The following is an 11280-nucleotide window of genomic DNA, read 5'->3' on the forward strand; positions in this document are numbered from 1 at the left end:
TATACCAAATTCACCTTATTAATATTATTACTTTTAATATATTAAATAACTATATAATTAAATAGATATTTATATTAACATTTAAATTGACTTAGGACTGGACTTTTATTGTTTTAAAAAAATAAAATTCTTAAGATAAAATATTTGGTTATTTATAAATTTTATAGGATGAATTATTAAAATATTTATTTATATTTGATTAAAAATTAAGCGAGAATTTGACGGGTAGTGAAATACTCATTTTCGAACCCAATTTTTATTTCAATGCTTAACCCTAAACTCGAAGTGTAATTCTACTTATATTTCATCCGGATTTGTTGGGTATTCCATTACCCAATTAACAATTTTATAAGATTATAAAGTTTGAACAAAAAGAAACACAACTTAAATAAATAATTTTAAAATTACTAATATCGAAAACTTAAAATTATAACTATAAATGTTACTTATATACATACTTATTTTGTAATTCAAATAAGATAAACTAGAATTGAGGAAAAAATATAATTAAAGAAAAATTAAAGATTAAACATTAAGAATTATGAGAAATAAATAATATTTTGTTAGTAAAATTAAAGTTTAAGATTTATGTAAAGAAATATTTTTTTTATAATATAAAAAATTTAAAGTTGAACTATAGTATATATTTATAAGATATTTGGAGTGAAATGTGGATAAGACCAAACTAAATGATGTATTTATGATATATTTGTAACGATAAAATATTTGAAAAGTTACACATTAAACTTAAAAAAAAAAATAATAATTTTAATATTAATATAGTCAATTTGAGTATCCAGTTTGAGTTTCGCACCATCCTCATCTTGTACCCGACCGAGTACCTTCTCCCCATGTCCGACTTCGAACCCGATTTAAAATAACCGAACCAATTATCGTGTACTATGAGCATCGTGATAGTGATATAGGTACTCATTACCAATTTGAGTGTTATAGTAATATTTTTTTTAAATAACTTAAAAGCCTCAAATCAGCTGGTCTTTTCTTTCTTAAATTAAACTTCAATAACTCAAAAAAGCTTTTTTTTTTATTAAAATATACTAAATTTTATCAAATAAGTTTTAAAATTGATTTTTATTTCTAAATAAACTTTATTAAAATTCAAAACAGTTTGTTTTGATTGTGTGTTTTTTTTTTTTTTTTGATTTTTGTGAAAATATTTGATTTGTTGAAAAAAATAAATTATTAAGATAACTGATTAAAATATTTATTTTTTCGATAATTTTATATGAAAATAAAGTTATTTTTATTAAATTTTTATAATCAACTCATGAAAGAAATCCTAAGCACTTGCAAATTAAATAAATTAATAATAATTTGAAATAATATAATTAATTTGTAACGGAAAGATAATTATTTTGCTTTTGAAATTGACCAAAGTAAGCTGGTCAGCAGGACTGTAATTCTGGGATTTTTAAATAAATAAAATGCGGCAGAAAAGGCGGGCAATGAAAATTTCGAAATTGAATCTCTCTCACTCTCTCTCTTTCATATACATACAAAAGCTCACATCTTTGTGGACCATACCCTCCTCCATCATCGGATCGTTCTCACTGTAATAAGCTGAAGAAAGCAGCCGAAGAAAGAAAGCCGATTTAAAAAACAAAAGACAGTGGCGCGCGGGAAATCCGAAGCTCTTCCAAGGGTATTTGCTTTCTCTTTCTGATACCCAATACTCACATTTGCAGGAGCGGAGGAACGGATTGGTGAGTAAAATGATCTATCTTTCTTAAACCCAGCTGCTTAATTCTGTAGTCAAGAAAGACATTCAAAGATTTGCTTTTTAATGCATGTTTAAGAAGTTCAGATCTGTATTATCCTTACCCGTTTCCTGGAAAAGAATTTATTGCTTATCTCCTTGTTTTATACTTTTAGAGAAAAAATAGGAAAAATATCTCTCAAGATTTTAAACCATGGAAGATTTGATACTGTATAACTTAGGATTCTAGTTTCTGTTTTCGGAATTCATTAGTTTTAGACTGAATTTGCTTAAAGTTGACCACTTTCTTTGATTGTGGTATTAGATTGAAAATGAGAAGAAGTCTCAGTCCAATCCTCAGGAGGGAACTGGAGAATCTTGACAAAGATGCTGACAGTCGAAGATCGGCAATGAAGGCATTGAAACTATATGTGAAGGATCTTGATTCCAAAGCTATTCCGTTTTTTCTAGCTAAGGTTTCTGAAACGAAGGGGACTGGTTCTTCAACTGGAGAATATACAATATCTCTTTATGAAGTTCTTGCCCGTGTCCATGGACCAAAGATTGTTCCTCAGATTGATAACATCATGACCACTATTGTTAAGACTTTAACATCTAGTGCAGGTTCTTTTGCTCTTCATCAGGCTTGCTCGAAGGTAGTTCCAGCGATTGCGAGATATGGAATTGATCCAACAACCCCAGAAGAGAAGAAGAGATTTATTATTCATTCCCTTTGTAAGCCTCTATCAGATTCTCTTTTAGGGAATCAAGAAAGCCTTTCATCTGGTTCTGCACTTTGTTTGAAGGCATTAGTGGAATCTGACAATTGGAGGTTTGCTTCGGCTGAGATGGTGAATGAGGTCTGTCAAAGGCTAGCTGGGGCTTTGGAGAAGCCTGCACAAACCAATTCTCACATGGGATTGGTCATGGCTTTGGCCAAACACAACTGTTTGATTGTTGAAGCTTATGCTAGATTGCTGATACAATCAGGCTTAAAGATTTTGAAAGCTGGTGTTACTGAAGGAAATTCTCAAAAACGGTTATCTTCAATTCAAATGATGAATTTCCTACTGAAGTGTTTGGATCCTAAAAGTACGTTTTCTGAGCTTGATGTCATAATTGAGGAGATGGAGAATTGTCAATCAGATCAAATGGCTTATGTTAGAGGATCTGCTTTTGAGACTTTACAGACTGCAAGGAGAATAGCGAATGATAAAGGATTAAAACTTGAAAAAGACACATCCGGTTCGTCTTCTTCTTGTATGAGCAACAATAGTAGCCCTGAGTCACAGACAATGGACTCCTTCACTGCATATGGTCCTTTGACTGAATCTCCATTATCACCTGATCAAGTGTCGTGGGAGCTAAATTGCAATAGAAGACTTGTTAACAGGAAACTTTGGAAGCATGAGAATGGTGGGGTGGATGTTTCTCTCGAGGATGGATTGTATTCTGGAGAAGTGAATGAATGTTATAATGATAATTGCAATTATGGTGATGATGGTGTTGGCAATGGTGAAATTGAGCAATGTGATGGTTTTTCGGGTTTCAATAATCTTACTCCTAGTCAAAGCAAGGTAAACTTGTTCCTTAAGTTCTAAATTTCTTTTATGTTTGTTGAAGTATAAGTGTTATTAATATATTCAGGATCTTATAATAGATAAACTGAAAGTTGGAGAATGGTAGTCTTTTTGGATAGTAGCTCATGATGAAGAAGAGTAGCTTTTCATGAATAATTTTCTTTAATCATCTTTGTTTTTCAGCTTGTTTGAGGAAGGTTTTCTTTATTTATTTTTTCCAATTTGAATTGTAGGTGAAAAGACAATTTTAGGTATTTTAGTTGTTGATTTGATAGATGATGACAAAAGGAGTTTTCTGTCTTTGATGTCTATTTAGTGATTATATTCTCCATGCTTGAGTTTCTCTGGTCCTACAATAACTGATTATAGTAAATTGTGTGGTGACAAAAATTCTGGTTTCAGAAAGCTAATTCTCAGATAAGCATGGACAATGTGAAGATTTTCACCACTCCAAGGAAGCTAATCCGATCCCTTCAAGATGACACAAATGATAACAACTTTGATTTCTCTGAAAATAATGGAAGAAGATTTACAAGTCCATGTTCCAGAAAATTTGATTGGACTCCTGCATCCAAGTATGAAGCAGCAAATGAATTTTGTGAAGGCAGCAACATGAAGAATAATGAATCACCATTCCTCAATGAACCTTTTCACCAATTTGCCTCAGAATCTGTCTCTTCAACAGAAGATGTGCTGCCAATTGCAGCTTATAATCATAATAATTTCCATGTAGTGAGTCAGGAAGAAACAACTCCTCTCACTATAAAAGTCAATGCTGGAAATCAGAGAAGGAAGTTCAAATCAGTGACTGTGATCTGTGCTGTGTTTGTCGCGCTTTGCGCACTTGTTGCTAGTTTCTTGATCATTGACGATCAGGATGTGAGTCTTCACCTTGTTCCAACATGATTGATTCTCAATCATTCTGATGACATGTTAAAGGATTTGAAGCTCTTCTTCATAATATAGGAGCAGTTTTTTTCTTTAGTGATTCTGACATGTTATAACATTTTTAGATATATCTATTGGATATTAATTAACTCAAGGTAAATTTCAAATATATGCAGTAATTTATAACTCATTTCCTTTTAATATTGGTTTATTTTGTTATCTTTTATTGATATTGTTGGAATATGTTAGTAAGTGAATCTTGGGTTATTGGTTACTATAAATTACACAACTGTTACAGAAATGGTTATAGTAATCTTATTGAATGTTAAAGATACTACAGTAACTAATTAAGAGTATGATTGCAATCATATCTTGATTGATTAGTAATATCTTGATTGATTAGTAAAATTGTTTTTTTTTACTATCATCCATTGAGATTAAGGCACTTCCATTTTTATTCCCATATATATATATATAATTTGATCCATGAATGAATAGATACAGTGAGCTCGATTGATACAAAGAAAACAGGAAATGACAAATGATAAATTTACAAGTTATCATGTTGAATAATTTGTGCTCCCTTCCATTCTTCACCAGGTTTGAGTTCAATAGGAACCATCATAGAAGCGGGTCCAGAGCAAATGAAATAGTCTTTACCATATTTCTCAGCGAACGAACCGGGGCTTGACACATATATCTCGTCAAATCCAATCCTTATCATTCTAAAGAACAGTTCTCGACCCTACAATAACAATGCACACAACATTCAACAAACAAAAACATATAGAAAAAGGAAGTCAGTCAGCCATATGAAATCTTGCCTGATCAATTGTCTCATATTTTGAAGGTGCAGCAGAGTTATGAAACAGATTTCTTCTTTCATCTGGTGGAGATCCATATAACCTACTGAGTTTATTCTTCAAAATGGTAATTGGCACATCTTGAATACTCCATTCCCCTTGTTTTTTCTCAGGCTCCCATCCAAATGAAAACCAAGATGGATCCTCTGTTTTCATGGCTTCAAATGGAGATAAAATTTCAAATGGAGAAGATAAAGGCGGATGAGAGCAATAAGAACAGCCTTTAAGTCCTTGAATTGCAGTCCCTCCTCTCTTCTTGAATCTATAATGACTAAGAATCGCAGTTGTCAGACTGACAGCTTTAACCCCATTGTTCTTCACTATAACTGCTGACGCCATGCTTAGAGGATAAAGAGACACTACATAACTCATCTCAAGGCTTCCCTTTGTACAACCCAGTTCAACCTGTATACCCATTATCAATTCTCAATAGAAATTCAGAAGAAATCGTATAGTAAAGAAAAAACATTACCTGCAAAGCATCAATAGCGTCAGAATCAACATCCTTGACAGTCCAATCTGAAGAAGAGGGGGTTTTGATTGGTTCAGAAGAGACTTGGTTGACGATCAAACCAATCCCACCTCTGCTTTTGGCCTCCGGTGAATCAAGAGTGTAAAGAACCTCCTCAAAGCCGTCATCTTTCCAATATACTTTGGGTTTGTAAGAAACCACATGGGCATCGGCTATTCGGACCTTGAGTGAGCTCCCATTTCTGACAGTAAGCTCGACCTCATCTCCATTATCAGTAAATTTGATGCCTTTACGTCCGTATTTCTGATCAAGAGGCGCCTCCACCGGCGGAGCGGAGGAAAGGGTGGCTGACGGCGGCGAGAAATGGGTCCTTTGGGTAAGACGTAGTGGTTTTGGAAGAGTGATGAAGGTGGATGAGGAAACTAGAGAAGCCATACAAATGTTATGGAAAGAAGATAAAAATACTAGTGTACATACTCAAACCAAACATATCCTTAAAGCTGATACTGAGCACACAAAATGCTCTTTTCTTTGTTTTTTGGATAACTATATTTTTAACTATTAATACAACTAATTCTATAGTTTTATCAAATTATTATGATTTTAAATCCTTTTAATTTATAATAAATTAATTTTATATTAGACTGAATTAATCTAGATAAAATCAATAAAAAAACCATCTTCATATCTCATAAATTAATCTTATATCATTTTATAAATGCCAACACTTTAAAACACAATTTGTTTTTAAATTTAAATTCAGATGAAAAATAATTAATAATTATTATATTAAAAATTAGAATATGTTACAATACCATTTTTTTTTTAATTTTAATTTTTTGAACGATATCTTAACTTAGTGCAAGTGGGTAGTTTAATTTTTTTCATGTGTTTTCAAATTGCACAATACTTGAATACTTTCAATTTAATATCAATTTATTTAAAACTTTTATTGAATTTAAAAAATAATAATTGAATTTTTAATTATTTCAATTCTTACAAAAAAAAAATATATATTTAATATTTATAAAATAAAATAAATATTTTAATTTATAAATTGATTATTTAAATGGTTAAAATTTTAATTAATACAGTCTCTGATCAAGAAATCATTGATTTTTAAATTTCTTTTTTTAATAGTTACAGCCATTATCTTGAGTTCAGTTAATGTGTTTTCAGTACAAATCGAAGAATTAGTGTCTTAATCGCAAAGTCTTGTCATTTGAACTATTATAAAACCATTAATCTTCTTTTAAAACACATTAATTAATGTTTCATATAAGAGCTTTGTCAACACTCAAGAGTCAAAAACTAGTAATCATAGATCCAGACCCACTAGAAACAAGAAAAAATATAATTTTGAAATGGATGTCTGGCTGTATGAGCAATATAACCAATAAAAAATATATATTTTGTAAAGTGGTTTACTATACATCAAAGCCCAAAGACCAATTTTGGCAATACAGTTTTATGGATTTGAGGTTAGATAGACAGACTATTACCTCCTCAATGAACCTGCCTAAAATCAGAAAACTAACCTGTATAACTTTTTTTTTTGAATTAAAAGAGAACTAACCTACCCCACAATCATATGTAACCCAAACACACTTAAAAGTGAGAAGACCCTTTGAAGACTATCCTATCTGCAGATGGAGTTAAAGACCTAATCACTAGAACAAAATAAAAATGGAAGTATATAATCTAGTCATATGCAGTATTATTATTATAACTGGTAAAGAAAAGAAAAGAAAGCAATACTTAGTAGGTCGAAGTCATATTCGCTTCTATTTATATTACTACTTAGAAGAAATCTTAAACCAAGAAAAACTTTGCAAACAAAACCACCAAAATACCCTCCCCACCCCTAAACAAACAAACACGAAATATTCAACAAAGAAAATCATGATGATGAAGAAGCCGGCTTTGAGACAACTTGATTGGTCTTCACATCCTCCAAAGCTGCATTCACAACAAGAGGTTCTTCAACCAAGATAGGACCAGCAGCAGCAGCAGCAACAGCAGAAGCAGAAGAAACATCTAATGGTTTCTCCAAAACTTTGGTCACTTTCTCTTCAGCCGCAACTTCAGAAGTCTTGCCATTTACCACCTGAATTTACAAGAGCTTAATTAATAACTACCCTTGACTGCAGACATGGCTAAAAGAACTTACTCGTTTATTAAACAGCTGTTGTTTAGCTTTCTTTTCTTGAATGATTCTCTGACGAGCTTCATAAAACCCGAAATCATCCAAAATGCAGGTCTTACTAGAATGTCCCTTGAAAATCTTAAGCATTTCAATACCCTGCTCCAACTTAACCTGCATGGGTCACCAAAAGTCATAAAACTAAAGCAATCACCTTTCCGGGTATTAAAAAGAAAAAAGACAAATAAGGTTATATACCTCTTGGGTGTCTCGGCTATTGGTCACAGGCTTATCCTCATTGTTCGCTAAAGTTATGTGTTTCAGCAAGCTATTTGGTATGTCCTTCACAATATGCCATCTAACCGGGAAGCAACCCATCCACTTGTCTTGTTGCCAATATTCAACGCTCTTATCAAAATCAACACCACTACCCATCTCAGCAACACCGATAAATTGCCCACTTGCGTTAACCTGCATATGAACTTAAAAACATAACTAACCAATCCCACAAATTGGATATTAGTTCTTCCCAAAAAGAAGCTAGCACAAGACATTCTATCAACTTGATCCCCCACTTCAATCAAAGTGTTAATACTGGGAATTAAACCTAGACCTCACTCTTAAATGGATTATAAATATAACTAAAAAAACTGAGAACTCACAGAGAAAAACAGGAAAACGGGACAACCGCCAGCTACTTCTTGTGCTTCCCGATATGCAGCATCAAGTTTCTTGTTTCCGTTAGGGGTACTGGCCCATACACCATATTTGATACTTTTGTGAACATCATCCTCGCTGTAAGACTTGATGATGAAGAATTTAGCATCTTTGTAAACCTCGGGAAAATCTTCTTTGTTATATTTCCCCTGGTCTAAATCGGATTTCTTTTCCTCATTCACGACAGTAGCAGGTTGAACATTCTGACCACCCTTTAAGGCTACTGTGACAGGTTCCACTTCCTTGATGTTCTTGAATCCTTTGGCTCTAGGACCTCTGTTCAATTCATTTAATCCATCGTGCACATTGTTGTCATGGGCAAAATAGCCATTACCACGACCCCTGGGCTTACTATACCTACTATCAATTCCCATCCATCCACGAGCATTCAGTCTACTGCGATCATAACTTGAAATTCCATATTCAGTCCCCGTCCTAAACATGTTGGCGTATTGGCCATAAAGCCTGTTGTTTGGATACATTCTATCCACAAATCCAGCCTGGTTCATGTTCATTCCTGGAGTTGGTCTTGGTTGCTGCATACAATCAAAGAAACAAACAAAACAGCGTTAACAACTCGAAAATCAATAGAGCCTTCTGACACAACAGCTTAATAGACTCGTATAAAAAACAGGCAGCAAATTGGTACAGTTTCTTGGGTAGAGTTAGGGTTTAGATGAGAGAGTTCACAACTTAAAGAAAGTGTCATTCAAAACAATAGCCTGGATATTCATTCTTCAATCCATGGCACTATTTATAGAAGATATGCCACACCTTATTATAACCAACTAATGAACTATAAGCATCACATCCAAAGCAAAGCATAGATAACTAATTATAGTTGTCTATCCTAAAAACTCCTGAAGTACAGAGCAGCCATTAGATCATATTACATAACAGTAAAGCAAATTTAAACAAGAGATTATCTTTACCGTGAGATGAGAGTAAGAATGAAGATTTTGGTTCCTGCCATTATTAAAGAAATTATTTCCATGAGAAACTGGTGCATGTTTTGACTTGCCATCAGGATATACAGAGGTATTTCGCCAAGTTGAGTTTTGGTAGTTAGGTCTAAGTGGCTTTGGTGCATTTATCCCATGGCCACCTCCTGCATTTGCCAAATTAGTGTTAACTTTGGCAGCATCCACAGGCAGAGAAGCTTGATCACCTGCATGAGGAGGAGCATATGATCCAGTACTTGGAACAGTAGACGGGTAGTAAGAAGGGTATTGGTAATGCTGTGGTCCATAAAGCTGCCCATCGTGCACCATTGTTGGAACAGGAGAAGTGGGTGGATGATATGTGCCAAAAGGTGCATAACCATATCCTTGTGGGTACATAAGGGACCCATTGTTACCATAAGCACCCTGCAGATTAAGAAAACAAATAAGGCTCATCAAACATGGCAAAGTTTAACTGTAATCAATGTAAAGCTTAAGAAACCGAATGAAAATTTTCAGCCTATCCATCAAAAATCAATGAAAAACAAGCTTCACAACAAATACCTCGACTCCCTCATTGCCAGCGTACCTGTAATCTTCCCACTCATTGGCTGAAATACAGTACAAGACAGAGCACATACAAATAAATATCCATATAAAAAAGAGATGGAAGTAAAATAACACCAAGAAATAGAATAGAATTTATACCTCCATAGTAAAATGTAGATGGATAAGTGTTGGGGTAGAACATACTTGGATCCATAAAATCTTGACGGAAGGGAGTTAAAGATCTCTCAAATGGCTTGTTCAAACCATTAGCCAGTATACCCGAGTTCACAGACGAATACTGAGTCCATAATATTACAGTCAACTCAATATGAATATTCAATTATCAAATAGAACTGTAAGAGAAGTTGAAAGGTACCTTCTTCGCATTGTCAGGAACTTCAAAGGGTTTAGAATCCGAATCTAAGTTCAACTTCTGCAAAAACCCTGCTGCTTCTATGGTACACAAGTTAAGAAACAATTATAAAAAGAACTAACATATCATACAGATTACATGCCCTAAAAGAAAGCACTTTTATCACAAAATCGAATAAGTTCATGAGAAATAAGCATCAGATCTCGGATCTAATAAGCAACCCACATAGGAATCAAATAGGGAAATCATAAACCCTCTCAAAACCCTGCATGAGTAAACTTATAAATCGATAAGAGCATGAAACGTATCCTCCGTTAATCCAAGACATGAAGTAGATCCGGAAGAATCAATTACAAGATCGGCATAGATTGAAAAGGGTAAAGAAAACTCTAAACTAAAAGACGAGATTTAGAAAAGAAAACAAAAGGATACGATCAGCTGGAGGAGCCACGGTTGCCATGATCAGATCGACGATGGATATGAGATCAGAATCTGATTTATATATTTGAATAAAACCCAGAGAGCGTGAAGCGATTACAAGGTAAGGCAAATCGAGGAGACGAAGAAGGATAAGATGGGTTAGCCGCCAAGACGAGTCTTTGGAGCGTGGAGAGAGAAACACCCCTGCTTAGAGAAAGAGGGAAAAGAGAAGTTTCCCGAAAAGAAAAGCGGTGATTCAAATAGCACCACGGTTCCACGGTTCCACCCACCAAACCCGGATTTTTTTTTTTTATTTTATTTTTTTTTTTTCAATCAAGATTCAAGATGCATCCATCATATATACTATTAGTCAAACACTATACTCTAATTCCATAATTGGAAATTATTTTCGTGGCCGTTGGTGCGTTTTTTATTTAGTATACTTTCTGCGGCATGTTTTGTTTGGTGTCACTTTTCTAAACCCTAAGTGAAACATACTTATGGGCCTCTTATTATTTGGCCCATGGGCTTATTTTATTTACAAAAATAGAAGCCTGGTTTTATGTGATGTGGTTAGATGATTTTTTTAATTGAATTATTCAAATCATTAAATTATA

At 33.6% G+C, this 11280-nt stretch overlaps 3 protein-coding genes across 3 annotated transcripts; 1 reads left to right on the plus strand and 2 right to left on the minus strand.

Annotated features, from left to right (window-relative positions):
- The first annotated feature begins 1546 nt into the window (after window positions 1-1546).
- Window positions 1547-4281, plus strand: LOC124938697 (protein SINE1-like). Its single transcript, XM_047479191.1, has 3 exons — window positions 1547-1724; window positions 2043-3294; window positions 3700-4281. The coding sequence occupies exons 2-3, from the start codon at window positions 2050-2052 to the stop codon at window positions 4201-4203; spliced, it is 1749 nt and encodes a 582-aa protein (XP_047335147.1). The 5' UTR covers window positions 1547-1724; window positions 2043-2049; the 3' UTR covers window positions 4204-4281.
- Window positions 4282-4616: 335 nt separating this feature from the next.
- On the minus strand, window positions 4617-6006 carry LOC124937970 (photosynthetic NDH subunit of subcomplex B 2, chloroplastic). Its single transcript, XM_047478315.1, has 3 exons — window positions 5521-6006; window positions 5010-5453; window positions 4617-4930 (listed from the first exon to the last, which is right to left on the minus strand). The coding sequence occupies exons 1-3, from the start codon at window positions 5953-5955 to the stop codon at window positions 4736-4738; spliced, it is 1074 nt and encodes a 357-aa protein (XP_047334271.1). The 5' UTR covers window positions 5956-6006; the 3' UTR covers window positions 4617-4735.
- A 1216-nt stretch (window positions 6007-7222) lies between these two features.
- Window positions 7223-10906, minus strand: LOC124937969 (YTH domain-containing protein ECT4-like). Its single transcript, XM_047478314.1, has 9 exons — window positions 10676-10906; window positions 10247-10323; window positions 10030-10168; window positions 9886-9932; window positions 9313-9747; window positions 8326-8916; window positions 7922-8134; window positions 7691-7837; window positions 7223-7627 (listed from the first exon to the last, which is right to left on the minus strand). The coding sequence occupies exons 1-9, from the start codon at window positions 10701-10703 to the stop codon at window positions 7421-7423; spliced, it is 1884 nt and encodes a 627-aa protein (XP_047334270.1). The 5' UTR covers window positions 10704-10906; the 3' UTR covers window positions 7223-7420.
- Window positions 10907-11280: the final 374 nt, after the last annotated feature.

This window comes from Impatiens glandulifera, chromosome 5 (assembly GCF_907164915.1).
Source record: "Impatiens glandulifera chromosome 5, dImpGla2.1, whole genome shotgun sequence".
In the NCBI taxonomy this organism is placed as follows: Eukaryota; Viridiplantae; Streptophyta; class Magnoliopsida; order Ericales; family Balsaminaceae; genus Impatiens; species Impatiens glandulifera.

What these genes read in the sequence shown, in the direction of transcription:
- LOC124937969 (XM_047478314.1), bottom strand. Translation starts at nt 10,703, where the DNA reads ATGGCAACCGTGGCTCCTCCAGCTGATC. An exon ending in TTCCTGACAATGCGAAGAAG is followed by an intron (nt 10,169 to 10,246) that starts GTACCTTTCAAC and finishes TTATGGACTCAG; the next exon opens with TATTCGTCTGTGAACTCGGG. An exon ending in CTGGCAATGAGGGAGTCGAG is followed by an intron (nt 9,748 to 9,885) that starts GTATTTGTTGTG and finishes CTTAATCTGCAG; the next exon opens with GGTGCTTATGGTAACAATGG.
- LOC124937970 (XM_047478315.1), bottom strand. Translation starts at nt 5,955, where the DNA reads ATGGCTTCTCTAGTTTCCTCATCCACCTTCATCACTCTTCCAAAACCA. An exon ending in ACGCTATTGATGCTTTGCAG is followed by an intron (nt 5,454 to 5,520) that starts GTAATGTTTTTT and finishes ATGGGTATACAG; the next exon opens with GTTGAACTGGGTTGTACAAA. An exon ending in AATATGAGACAATTGATCAG is followed by an intron (nt 4,931 to 5,009) that starts GCAAGATTTCAT and finishes TTGTTATTGTAG; the next exon opens with GGTCGAGAACTGTTCTTTAG.
- LOC124938697 (XM_047479191.1), top strand. Translation starts at nt 2,050, where the DNA reads ATGAGAAGAAGTCTCAGTCCAATCCTCAGGAGGGAACTGGAGAATCTT. An exon ending in TTACTCCTAGTCAAAGCAAG is followed by an intron (nt 3,295 to 3,699) that starts GTAAACTTGTTC and finishes TTCTGGTTTCAG; the next exon opens with AAAGCTAATTCTCAGATAAG.